This window comes from Plecotus auritus, assembly GCF_963455305.1.
Source record: "Plecotus auritus genome assembly, chromosome: 2".
In the NCBI taxonomy this organism is placed as follows: Eukaryota; Metazoa; Chordata; class Mammalia; order Chiroptera; family Vespertilionidae; genus Plecotus; species Plecotus auritus.
Window position 1 is genome coordinate 20,335,359 of NC_137771.1, and position 13,422 is coordinate 20,348,780.

The 13,422-nt window shown below is 59.1% G+C and overlaps 1 protein-coding gene across 2 annotated transcripts; it reads left to right on the top strand.

The window, feature by feature from the left end:
- The first annotated feature begins 803 nt into the window (after positions 1-803).
- TINAGL1 (tubulointerstitial nephritis antigen like 1) lies at positions 804-10,069 on the top strand. 2 transcript variants are annotated; one of them, XR_013959990.1, is made up of 12 exons: positions 804-893; positions 1,328-1,644; positions 2,594-2,657; positions 6,152-6,244; positions 6,439-6,553; positions 7,513-7,636; positions 7,721-7,871; positions 7,970-8,159; positions 8,256-8,301; positions 8,500-8,623; positions 9,195-9,439; positions 9,532-10,068. XR_013959990.1 is itself a non-coding variant. In XM_080657300.1 (12 exons), exons 2-12 carry the CDS (start codon positions 1,335-1,337, stop codon positions 9,670-9,672), a joined length of 1,404 nt encoding a protein of 467 aa, XP_080513426.1. In that variant the 5' UTR covers positions 804-893; positions 1,328-1,334; the 3' UTR covers positions 9,673-10,069. The 2 variants fall into 2 exon arrangements, 1 of the variants encoding a protein (XP_080513426.1); XM_080657300.1 differs by having other exon boundaries at positions 9,394-9,439; positions 9,532-10,069.
- The last annotated feature ends 3,353 nt before the right edge of the window (positions 10,070-13,422 follow it).

Genomic DNA, 13,422 nt, shown 5'->3' on the forward strand with positions numbered 1-13,422 from the left:
TTGTGCAATGGGGAGGTAAAAGGTGACAGCAGGCCTGGCGGGACAGAAGCCCCATTGTTTGGGGCCCAGGCCAGCCTGGGCAAAGGAAGGGTTTATGCCCCGGGGCAGGAAGGAGGGTTCTGGGGCAGGGGGAGGGCGCCAGCTGTCAGGACTCTTGCCATTGGGCCCGAGAGGAGAACAGGTGCCAAGCAGGATGCCCTCAGGGTTGATAGAGGGGGCAGTGCCCGGCAGACCCGAGGAGGGGTTGTAGGGCAGGGAGGCAGCCCCTACAGCACACCCGCCTCACCCCTCAGGAATCCGCAGCCATCCTTGTCCGGATTCCAATCATTCCGAGGAAGGAGATGGCGTGGAGCGGTCCCAGGCCTAGGGGGCACTGTGCAGGGGTGTGCGTGGCTGCTTCTGTTACTGAGGCTTCAGAAGGGGACCCGAGAGGTTTGCCGCGGGCACCGTCCCCATTATTTCCCAAACTGAGGTCCAAAACTCGGAGCTCCGTGCCCCTTATCTCCCCTCCGCGGGAGCCGGAGACCCACACTGACGCCGGCTGGGAAGTCCTGACCAGTGTCAGACCACAGTCCTTTCCCTTTCGGTCGGAGTTCCGCCCCCTAAGGGAACAGCTTCCCCCGAGAGCAGGCGAGCACAGTCCCAGGCCCCCCGCGCCCCTCACCAGCCCCGCGCTGAGCTGCGGTGCTGCCCCAGGTGCAGGCGCGGCCCCTCCCCTAGCGGCCGCTGGCAGGGGGGGTGGGGGGGCGGCTCCGCGGGTGGGGCGGTACAAAAAGCGATCCCGCCCCGCGCTCCTCACTTGACTTTGAGTGTCCAGCGGTCACAGGAGTCCGGTCACCAGAGTCCGGAGGCGGTGCGTGGGGCAGCCCGGGCCAGCCCACACCCCTCATCAGGTAGGGACGCTCCCCTGCTCCGAAGGGAGAGGGTGTAGACAGAGGAACCGAGAGGAGGAGGGAGCAGGCAGAGGGACATGACAGATGCAGAGAGGGAGCGTGGAGTGTCAGAGGGACACCGACAACAGACGAGAGGACCCACATCAGGCGGAGGCAGTGGCAGAGGGACCCAGGACAGGAGAGACCAAGAATGCCCACCCCACCTCCTGTCCTTGAAGGTCCCCTGGAGAGTCAGGGAGGGGCTGCCCTTCCTGCCCGGCCCCTTCTCCCTATGAGCCAAGGAACATAAACGTGGCTCCTCTGCCCGTCCTGGCTGGGACACAGGAATCAGGGTCTCTGACCCTGCTAAACGCCCTCGGGCTCAGTCCCCGGGTGCCAGGGAGTCTCTGCTGCCCCCCTCCTGGACCCCTGACCTCTGCCCTCCCTGGGACCAGGAGCACCATGTGGAGATGCCCACAGCGGCTGCTGCTGTTGCTGCTGCTGGCTGCCCAGTCGGCCCTGGGTACCCGGCGGGGCCGTGGGCGCCGGGAGCTAGCCCCCGCGCTGCACCTGCGGGGCATCCGGGACGCAGGCGGCAGGTACTGCCAGGAGCGGGACCTGTGCTGCCGAGGCCGCGACGACCACTGCGCCCTGCCCTACCTGGGCGCTACCTGCTACTGCGACCTCTTCTGCAACCGAACCATCTCCGACTGCTGCCCGGACTTCTGGGACTTCTGCCTCGGCGTGCCACCCCCGTTTCCCCCCAGCCAAGGTGGGCACCCACAGCCAGGGCGGGTCGCTTTTCAGCCTCAAACTCAGCAAGGCTCAGGAGCAAGGTGGATGCACTGACATTTCCAGGGGAGGCTTTGTAGCGTCTGGGAAAGAGACACCACCTCACTGTCTGTGCCTCTGGGAAGTCCCCCCTCTGGTCTAAGTTGAATCTCTCCAGCAAGACTGAACGAGAGCGGATCCTTGGTCAGTGAGATTCTAGGTTGGCCCGGAGAAGGGGAGCTTCCTGCCCTTTCTCCCAGTCCCGTTTCCATATTCCGGACATGGAAGGTGCCGGCCCCGCCCGCTGACGCACGCTCAGGTTGATAAAGCACAGGCGCTGGTCAGGGTCATCTTAGCCCTTCCTCTGCCTTTCCCCAGGATTGTCTACCCCGAGGTGGCTGGCCACACCTGGGAGCTGGGTTAAATCTGCGCCTGCCTCAGCCCTCGCCACCTTCCTTGCCCATGCACTTGCCCCGCTCCAATGGAATACTTGAATTCCTTCCCACAGTTTCATGGGACTATGGATGTGAGACTGCATATGGGGGTTGTCATCCCAAATGCTATATTATTTTAGTGGAGTCCCTTACCTTCTCTGGGCCTCAGATTCCCCATGGATTGCTCCCTCCCCACCCTGATTCCGGGTCCCCAAATCCCAACTCACTTGCATGCAAAGCATCCCCAGAATGTTGTGGCTGGCAGAAAGTGGAGCAAGAAGGATCTAAGTTGGAGTCCCTGATGAACTTACTAAGAGCAGTTGCTGGGTGACCCTGCAGGAGGGTCTTAAGTTATAGTTTGACTTTAGTTTCAGTGAGGGCTGGGATGTGTGTGTGTGTGTGGGGGGGGGGCGGTGTCCACGTGTCTGGACACCCGATCTTTAAGAACTTGGCCATCGCAGCCCATCATCTCTGGCCTCAGTTCTGCTTTGTTCTTCTCCTCTTCCCTCCCACCAGGATGCACGCATGGGGGTCGCATCTATCCAATCTTAGGAACCTACTGGGACAACTGTAACCGTTGGTGAGTGTTTGGGGCTTGAAGAGGCACCCTTGTGGGCTTTGTGGCTGACAGACTTGGTTCAAACCCTATCCCTGTCACTCACTTGCTGGGGGCAAGTCCTTCCCCTTTTCTGAGCCTCAGTTTCCTCATCTGAAACATGGGGATTTTCACACTGACCGTGTCAACGTCTATAAACAACATTCTGACAACATTCCCCAGGGGTGATCAACCATGGGCACCTGAGTCCAGGCGGGGCCCTGAGCTGGGAGTCTTTCCTGGCCCCTCCTGGCTTGGGCTGGGCTGCTACCACCCCCCACCGCACCCCCGGCCTTTCTCCATGTCACGGGAGAGTCCGAGAAGGGGGCGCCAGGAAGGAAACCTCTGACTCGGCATCCGCTGCCCTGGACCGGATGAGGGTCAGGGGTGGCTGCGCTGGAGGTCAGCCAGCCTGTAGCAGGGCCTTCCCTGGAATGTGGCCCCTCTCCCTCCTTCACCTCCACCATTCCATTCTGGCAGGAGGATGAAGGAGTCTGGGGTGCTCCTCGATTTAATCTGAAGCCTGAGATGCAAAGTGGAGATGGGGTGGGTAGGAAGCCTTAATGGAAATAATGGGGACCCTGTGACTTAAAAGGAGGAGGCCCTGCACCCTCTCCACCCCTGCCCTCTTTGCCTGGGAAGCCCCAGAGAGAAGGAAACTTTTGGAATGCATTACGCATAAGCTGTTTCCATTGCCTCACTGGTGTGAGGGGTGCGGGGTGAGCGTGTGTGTGTGTGTGTGTGTGTGTGTGTGTGTGTGTGTGTCTGTGAGCTGCTTGTATGTGTTCAGAAAAATGGAGTGCACCTGCATGATTCTGCCAGTCCTGATAGGACACCTCTGGACACTAAGGGGTTAACACTTTCTCCAAGCCGGCCCTGGGCCTGGCCACCCCAGACCCTCTCTGGAATGCTGGGATCTGTTGTCACCAGTCCAGTCTAGACCTGCTTGGGCAGCCCTAGGGGCAAAGGGGAGGTGCAAGCAAGGACTGACCAGCCCACTGCCCACCCAGGCCAGCTCTGAACAGCTGTGCTCCCGTGCTTGGGACACCTGAGGGAGGGTGTGGGGCAGTGCCGTGGGCCTTCCAGGCTGTGTGAGCCCTCGAGGGATAAGGGATGCTGAGAGAGAGTCCCAGGGGTGCGGGAAGGAAGAGGGAAGCCTCTTGTCCCTGCAGTCCCCTCTGGCCTCCCTGAAAGTGCCCGCCCCTCCTGGGACGGGAGAGCCTGCCATACTGGGTCTTTCTTGGTTCCCCTTGAGGCTCCTTAAAAGGCAACATTGGAGGCGGGGAGCCTTGGGCGGGCTTGGAAGGAGGCAATTTAGCATCCTGTAATAGCGGAGTTAAGAGCTTGTAAAAGTACTGAAGAATTAATAGAATTCGACTATTCGGTCGACACCTATTTTTTAAAGACCTACTAAGTGCAGCCAGAATGCACCACAGGTCCTATCCTTGGAGCTTCCCGGCTAGTGGTGAAGAACCAGACCCACAAACACACGTATCATTGCAACCTCTCATGGGCATGAGGGGGAAAGAGAGAATAAGGGGGCCCCCAGTTTAGAGTGTGGTGGGGTTGAGGGAGGGCTGCCCAGGAAAGGACATTTGTGCTGATATCAGGGAGATGAGAGGCCCAGGAGGGAACATGGGAGGAACAGCGTGTGGGGAGGCCGGGGTGGGACCCAGCGCCCTGCAGCCCCAGCGGTGAAAGGGGAGAGAGGCCCCGGGAGGTGCAGGCCACTCCCTGCGAGTCTCATAAGCTGTGGCGAGGATTTTATTTTGTTCTACGTGTTGTGGGAAGCCACTTAGAGAGCACATCACCTGATTAGCTGGCCAGCTGATCTTCTTCAAAGATCTCTCTGGCTTCAGAAAGGGGTGTGTGCAGGGATCATGAAAAGGCAGGAAGCCTGGTTAGGTAAGAGGTGGCGAAGCGGGGGGGTCTGGCAGGTGGACTCAGAGCCTTTTGTGATGTGACTTCCTGACCTGCTGATGGAGGAGGCATGGGGGTGGGAGTGAGTTCTGGCTTAAACACCGGCGGGTAAGGTGCGTGATTGGAGTTGAGAACCTTAGGGCAGGAGTGGGTGTGGGAAGGCAGCTTGACCATTTGAAGTTGGAGATGACTTTTACACACCCAGAGGGTGATCTGAAACTCCAGAGGGGCGGGGCGGGGTCCCTGTAACAAGAACAAGAATGGTCGACGACGATCCTGGAGGACCCGAGACGGGCCCAGCCTTGTACTGCACGCTCTGCACGCTGCCATCGCATCCCTGAAAGCTGGTGCTATTATTGTCCTCAATGTGCAGACAATAGTTTAACTTACCTGAGGTCACGTGCCTGGTCAGCTAGGACTGGAACCCAGGATTTGAATTTCAGAATCTATGCTTAGTCACTGAGTCCATTCATTCATTCATTCATTCAGTAAATGTTTACTGGGTGCCTGCTATGTGCTAGCTGTTTTCTTGTAGGCACTCTTCAGTTCCAAATCATACCTGCCCTGAGGACCTTAGAGCGTGTGAGGAAGCAGGTATAAGCACTATAAATAACTAACTGTGTAATATGCCAGATAGTGATGGCATGCGAAGGGTAAAAATAAAACAGGGAAGAGCGATAGGGGGAGAGGAGGATGGGGAATTGTGAGCTAGGGTGGCCAGGGCAGGCCTCCCGGAGCAGGTGACATCTGAATGAAAACTTGGACGAAGTGAGTGAGCCATGGGATGTTGGAGGAAGAACAGCAGTTCAAAGGCCCTGGGGCAGGAGCATGGCTGGTGTGGAGTCAGAGGGCCAGCCTGGCGGGGAAAGGGGTCGGAGCGTGGACAAAAAGACAGATCATGCAGGGCCTGCTGGCACCGTAAGGACTGTGGCTCTCATTCTGTGATGTGATGCCAGTAAAGGGTTTGGGGCAGAGGAATGACATGATCTGACTTGGGTTCACTGGCAGCTGTGTTAAAATGTACTGAAGTGGGGTGCAGGGCAGAAGTGGGGAGAAGAGCGAGGAGACTGCAGCGTAATCCAGGTGAAAGGCGGTTGAACCACAGGGAGAATGAGACGTGGCTTGGATTCCGGATGCGTTTTTAAGGGAGAGCACAGGATTTGCCAGGGAATGAGATCAGTAAATAAGAGAAAGTCAGGCTTTGGGCCCAGGCTCTGGGAAGGATGGAGTGGCTGCTTTGGGGACAGGCAGGGGAGAAGGGGAGACCAGGAGTTCAGTTCGGGATGTTTTACGTTTGACCTGTGGATAGACACTGGGCTGAGGGAGTTTAGGGAGAGACCCGGTGGGGGGGGGGGGGATATAAACTTGAGAATCGTGAACTTGAAGCTGACATTTTAAACCACCAGGCTGAATGGGATCCTCTAAGGGTCTTGTCATAGACGCTGGTTCAGAATCTCAGGCCCATGTCAACCTCTGAGGCCTCTTCCCTTCAGAGGCTGCTCAGCACCCCCTCACTTCTTCCTCCCCGCCCCTCCCCCCCCCCCCCCCCGTTCTCCCAGCACCTGCCAGGAGAATGGGCAGTGGCAGTGTGATCAGGAGCCATGCCTGGTGGACCAAGACATGATCAACGCCATCAACCAGGGCAACTACGGGTAAGGGACCCTGCAATGCCCCGGTGCACACGCACATTCTGCCCGAGATGCATGTCCCGCCAGGTACGCCCATGCTCGGATCTCATTTCTGTGGCAGCATATGTTTATTAGCCAGTATATATCTCTCCCACGAACACGCATGTACCTCCAGGACCCCCAGCCATAGTCTGTCCCTTCCATCCCTTCTCTTTCAGGTGGCGGGCTGGGAACCACAGTGCCTTCTGGGGCATGACCCTGGATGAGGGCATTCGCTATCGCCTGGGCACCAACCGCCCATCTCCTTCTGTCACCAGCATGAATGAGATTCACGTAAGTCCATCCTTGTCCACAATCCTGCCATCTCATGGCCTAAGATGCCAGGGATCCTGCACCCTGTGTCCTATTCGTCCAAGGCCTTCAGCTCTGGCCTCTAACAAGATGGGCTGCACCAGAAGAACTGACGTTTAGAGTCTGGGTGTTGTGCTTCCAGCCTGAGCCCCTTCTTGGCCTCCCCAGCCTGGGAAAAATGCTGTTGGTCCCAGTACGGCAGGGTCAGGGCCCAAGTGGCCAGGAGGTCACCTTGGTATTTTGGGAAGAGAAAACGGCCACTCCTCCAGCTCTGGCCAGAGAGCAGCAATTCTCGGAAACAACACAGCGGAACCCCAAGGGAGGAGGGGGCCTCTCCCTTCCCACTAGTGGGACCCTCTCCGGGCAGAAATGGGAACCAGAGCAGGACAGTCAGCATGAGGAAGGGGCACTTCAGCAGGACAGGGCTGGGCACGGGCTGGCGGCTCCACCTCGCAGTGGTGGGCAGGGAGGAGGCAGGGGCTGGCCTGAGAGGCCCTGTCTGAAGAGGGACTTCAGCTCAAGGCTGGGGTGAGCAGACCCTGCCCCGCCCCGGGCCTCTGCTATTTGCCTCCTGCTGTTTGCCTTGGCAGCCTGCTCCTTCCCGCCCCTGCCCTGAGTGGCCTGAAGCCCAAGGTCCTGGTGGGAAGGAGGATGTGACAGATTGAAAGGTGCAGAGGAGGAGCGAGGCAGGGGCTGAGGAGAAAAGCAGGATGGCTCCGGCCTGGCCTCAGGACTGGCGGCCTCCACCTGACACCAGGCGGCACTCGGTGGTGCTTGGGTTGCGCTGAGTCAGCGTGGAGGTCGCGGGAATCCTTCCTCAGCAAGAGGCTCAAGGTCAAACTGCCGAAGGCCCTGGACTCCTGGTGGCCCCCACTGCCAGCAGGCCGCTGCGGGGCAGGCGGGCAGGAGCAGGAGGCAGGCCGTGTGACTTTGTCTTGCAGACAGTGCTGGGCCCGGGGGAGGTCCTGCCCTCAGCCTTTGAAGCCTCTGAGAAGTGGCCCAACCTGATCCACGGGCCTCTCGACCAGGGCAACTGTGCCGGCTCCTGGGCCTTCTCCACAGCAGGTGCGCCCGAGGGCTGAGGGCTGGCTCGGTGGGAAGGGGGGCCGAGGCCTGAGCCCTCTGACGGCCCTTCTGCTCCTTCACCAGCCGTGGCATCCGATCGCGTCTCCATCCATTCTCTGGGGCACATGACGCCTGTCCTGTCGCCCCAGAACCTGCTATCCTGTGACAAGCACAACCGGCAGGGCTGCCGTGGTGGGCATCTGGATGGCGCCTGGTGGTTCCTGCGACGGCGAGGGTGAGCAGCAGCGCGTGTGGGCAGGGAAGAGGGCATGTGCAGGGGCCTTGGGGAAGGCCAGCTCCCTCTGCCCCTGCTCCCTCCTGCTGCCCCTCCAGGGTTGTGTCCAACCACTGCTACCCGTTCTCGGGCGGGGAGAAGACGGAGACAGGCCCCGCGCCCCCCTGCATGATGCACAGCCGGGCCACGGGTCGGGGCAAGCGCCAGGCCACTGCCCGCTGCCCCAATCACCACGTCCATGCCAATGACATCTACCAGGTCACTCCTGCCTACCGCCTCGGCTCCAGTGTAAGTCTGCACTTGGGTGAGGGGCAGAGGAAGAGAGCAGGAAGGCTGGAGCCTCACCCCTAATGGATATTCTCCTCCTCGCCTCCCGCCCTGCAGGAGACGGAGATCATGAAGGAGCTGATGGAGAACGGCCCTGTCCAAGGTGAGCACCCTTCATCCTGCCCCCTGATTCCACAGGGCCCATCTACCAGCAGGTCCACTGGGGCCAGAAGTGGGGGGACCATGTCCCCGCCCCATGGGCAGCACCGGGTAGGAGAGGCTGTGGGGCCGGGGCGTGCATCTCCACGCAGGTTGCCTGTGCTGACGGCTGAGCTGGCCCCACCTTGCCCTCTGCCCACAGCCCTCATGGAGGTGCACGAGGACTTCTTCCTGTACCAGGGTGGCATCTACAGCCACACCCCGGTGAGCCTCGGGAGGCCAGAGCGATACCGCCGGCATGGAACCCATTCGGTCAAGATCACAGGGTGAGGGGCTTTGGGGGACAGAGGGGTTGGGGCAGCCGAGCTTACACTGGGGGCTCTGAGCCTGTCCGGAATCCAGACCATCTCTCTACAAAGCCCCGTTTCAAAGAGGAGGAAAGTGAGACTCCAAAAGAGGAGGGACTTAGCCTAGTCACACCAAGAGGTGGTGCCTTTCAAGGTTTCAAGGGACTGCTTCTTCCCTGCACGCGGAGAGAGCTTAAGTCCAGTGCAATAAACAAGGATTCAGGAGTGGCTAACCTCTCCCCATCTCAGCGCCTGCTCAGCTCTGTCCCAGAGCGACTCACTCCCCAGCCTTCAGTGTCTCCACCTGAGGCGTCAGAGTGACTGATGTCAGTTGTCCAACCAATGACAGTTCTTAGCAGTGGAGTTTGGGCCACTAGGGTACCCACATTCCCTGAGTCTCTTCCTTCTGGCCCCTGGCACCCACTCCTCCTTGGCTCCCCAGGTGAGGAGGGAGGGCAGGCGGAAGTGTGAGGTTCCAGAGAAATGGTCCACAGGATGGGGGTTCCTGGAGGACGGAGGCCCACATCCCCCTTTTCTGCATGCCCCTCAGTTATCCACACTGGGCGCAGGCACACAGACTCAGACGTGGAGACCGAGGGAGGCGCGGACAGGACAGAGACCTGCCCACGTCCTAAGGGTGTACCCAAGTGACCCAAGGCAGCAGGGGCCTGGATAGGGGATGCCTGGGGGTGCAGCCCCTGAAAGCAGGTGGAATCAGAGCCCTTGCTCCTGCCCGGTCTGGCCCGCAGGTGGGGAGAGGAGTCACTACCTGATGGAAGGATGCTCAAATACTGGGTGAGTCCCTGCGCTGCGGGCCCTGCAGCTGCTGTCCCCTTCCCCCTACCTCCGCCTCTCCATGCCCTGCTCATGCACCTCCTCATTCCCAGACCGCGGCCAACTCGTGGGGCCCAGCCTGGGGAGAGAAGGGCCACTTCCGCATCGTGCGTGGAGCCAACGAGTGTGACATCGAGAGCTTCGTGCTGGGTGTCTGGGGCCGTGTGGGCATGGAGGACATGGCTCACCATTGAGGCTGTGGTCACCGTGCCAGGCCAGCCGGCAGAAGAGCCCCCTGTGGGGTGGGGCCCCTGCCCCAGCCCCAGCCGCCTGCCTGTAGATCGTGCTCCAGACACAGGCAGGCGCCAGGGGCCTAATCCTCGCGGGTTCCGCTGACACAGCGCCCCGCCTGGGAGCTGAGGGCAGGCGAAGCTGCTGGAGCCCCAGACCGCCCCGCGGGTATGGGACAGAGCCTGGCCGGGAGAACCAGCCTGCAGACCCCAGGCCCTGCACCCCCACGCAAGACCACTGAAGCCAGGACACTACCAAGCCTCCAGCCCCACGACCCCATCCCTCCCCTGTACTCTTATTCTCCAAAGATATTTATTTTTTTCACTGTTTTAAAATAAAGACAAAATATTGGTAACTTTAATAACTTGGATCTTCAGGCCAGAGTTGGGTGGCATACGGTTAGAAAGCAGAAAGGACTGCCTGAGGTCTCGCTGGTTGGCAGTGTGTGTGGACTAGACATCTTAGTCTCCACTCAGCCCTCGTTGTCAGTGGCCCTGGGCACTGAACCTCTTGGAGGCAGACCATGGATGGCACGACCTTTGACCTGCAGAGAGACATGAGCTCGTGGGAACCACCCTTCAGACGCTGACTCGGCACTGCCCGAGCGGGGCAGACAACCCACCAATCAGCAGAACTGGCGCCCGTGCCCAGCAGGCTAGGGGGGCACAGCCCCACCGAAGCTGAGCCTCTGTCTCCGCAGATCAGCCTCTGCAAGCCACCCAGGCGAGGCCCCCTCCTTCCCTGGGCTGAGCTGAGCCTGCCTCTCCAAGCCCTCTCTCTGCCCCACCTTCCCAGGCTCCCAGGCTCAGCCTGGCTTTCAAGGCCATAAGGACCCGCCTGGCCAGCATCTTCACCCTGTTCCCAGGCAACTCCAGAGTCCTCACCGCCCCTCAGATGTCCAGTACCATGCAGGCCACTGGGCATTTGCACATGCTATTCTCCCGGTCCAGAGACCTTCCATTCTACCCACCCCTTGTCCCTGTCCCACTCCCATTTCAAAGCCAGCTCCAGGTTTCCTTCATCCGGACAATACCAGTGGAGGACAACAGATGTGTCCCCCAACCACCCTGCGTGGCTTAGACACCCCTCCCTGAACTCACCTGCACCCCGCCCTTTCACCCTGGATTTCACTCATCTGGGTGTCCACTCCCCTCCTCCGTCGGGCTGCTAGTCCCCCGAGGGGAGATTGGGTCCGGTTCATTAGTGGGTCCTGGTACCCACACGGAGACCCCGGATAAAGTGGCGTTCTCGTTAGTGAAATGGTTGCGTGGACATGACTCATTCTTTCTCCTCCACTTGCCTTGGAGACCTGGACCCCAGCCCAACCCTCTCAGCACAGATGTCAGTGGGGAGCCCTTGCCTTTCCGGGAGCCCAGGAGGCTGTGCCGGGGGGAGGCTCCCACAGCAGGAATCTCCCTCCCCCACACCCGAGGCCAGTCACCGAGGGAGGCGAGGTCCTCGCCCCCGGTGGGCAGACCCTCGGACCGGAGTCCCCTGGCCTTTTGGGCATCACCTGAAAGGAATGCGTGGCCCGATAAGGGGCCGCCTTTGTCCCATTTCCTGTTTGCCAGGACGTCCCGAACCCAGCAGCCCTGGCGGCCAGCCCATCCCCAAGGAGTCAAGGCCAGTCAGTGGCCCTGGGGACCAGGAGGGGCAGGGACACACACCAAGGAATGCGGGGGCTGCCGCTCACCAACGCCTTGAGCTGCAGCCAGCCGCCAGGACGCACTGCTGCTGCCACCAGCTGGGAAAACCCCGTCCAGGGGCCGCTTGGCCAGGCGGGTGAGGCTGGAATTTTCTACAAGGACTTTGGCGGAAGCTCAGGCAGTTGGGGAGGAGACGGTAATAAGGGTGCAGCCAGGTCTTGAGGCTGGGAGGCCGGGCCCTGCCGACCCTGGGGGTGTCAGCCCGGCCTTTCCTTAGTCCTTCCCCTTGCGAGGGAGCCCCAGCCCGCCCAGCCCTGGGGTGGGAGAGGGTTCGGGGGGGACTGTGGAGGGCTTAGCCTGCCTAAGTGACCTCCGTCTGCCACCCCTGGTTCTCTGATGTTCATAACGGACGTGTTGTTAGAAAGAACCCGGCAAACATCAAGCCGCACCCCGCCCAACCCAATTACTGCCCTTGAGTCGGTTCATAAGAAACCCCCGCGCCCCAGCCCCTTGCTGGGCTGTGTCCTGAGGCGAGTCCCTTCCTCCCTCAGGGCCTAGGGCCTGGGCCATTGGACAAGCCTGGCTTTGGACCTGCTCTAGTTGCTGCACACTGGCTAGGTAATGCTGCCTCTCAGAGCCTGTTCTCCTGTCTTAGTGGGGACACCAGCACAGTCCTGCACACTTAAGGAGGGGCTACGCCCGACTGGTGTGGCTCAGTGGTAGAGCATAGGCCTGTACACCGAAGGGTCAAGGGTTCGATTCCCAGTCAAAGCCCCAGTCACGGGCTGGCCCATGTGGGGGGCAACCAATCAATGTGTCTCTCTCACATCCATGTCTCCCCACCACCCCTTTCTCCCTCCTCTCTTCCACTCTCTCTCTTAAAAAGAAAAAAAAAAATACCCTCGGGTGAGGATTAACAACAACAAAAAACAAGAAAATAACTAAAAAAAGAGGAGGGGCACGTTCTGAGAAATTCACCAGGCATTTTGGTTATCGTGCGATCACAGTGCACTTACAGAAGCCTACATGGTCTAGCCCGTGGTCGGCAAACCGCGGCTCGCGAGCCACATGCGGCTCTTTGGCCCCTTGAGTGTGGCTCTTCCACAAAATACCACGTGCGGGCCCGCAGGTACAGTGCGATTGAAACTTCGTGGCCCATGCGCAGAAGTCGGTTTTCGGCTCTCAAAAGAAATGTCAGTCGTTGTACTGTTGATATTTGGCTCTGTTGACTAAGGAGTTTGCCGACCACGGGTCTAGCCTAATGCACACCTAGGCGATACGGCAAAGCCTACTGCTCCCAGGCTGCAAACCTGAACCGCGTGTCGCTGCGCAAAACAGCACGAGGTTAAGTCAAGCACAAAAGAAAATGGTGCAATGAGAGACCCGCTGAATGAGACGAGGCTCCTTTAACACAGCTACTGTTGGACAGCAAACATGTTGATAAGTGGAAAGAGTACACTTTAAAATAAGGATGAAAAGCACAGTGTAGCGAATGCATGAAGCAGCAGCAGCATAGTCAGTTATGATCCTCCTCAAGTATTAGGTACCGTATGTGATTCTGTGTTATACTTTCATAGGTGTGACAGTACAGTGGGTTTATTTACACCAGCATCACCACAAACACATTAGGCAGCTATGCCGTCAGGACAGCTAGGGCATCCCCAGGTGCCAGGAGTTTTTCAGCTCGGCTATAATGTATGGGACCACTGTCAGATACACGGCCATTGGTGACTGAAACATCGTGATGTGGCGCGTGACTCTACTCACCTCCTGCAGTTGTCGGGAGGACTGCATGAGACAAAGCATTCAGCACTGTGCTTGGAACTTAGGGGCTCAGTACCTGGTAACAGCTATAATCACTTTAAGGGGATGGGACTGATTTGATAACACAAAGGCTTTCCCCAGTAAGCTAAACATTTATTGAGTGTTAAACCACAATGCCACCACATGGCTCTGACTGCTTTACCTATAGTATCTCCTTTAACACTAAAAGCAACCTATTTCCTTGTTTTGCAGACAGGGAACAGAAGCATAGACGAGTCTAGAGTTTATTTGAGGCGGGATTCA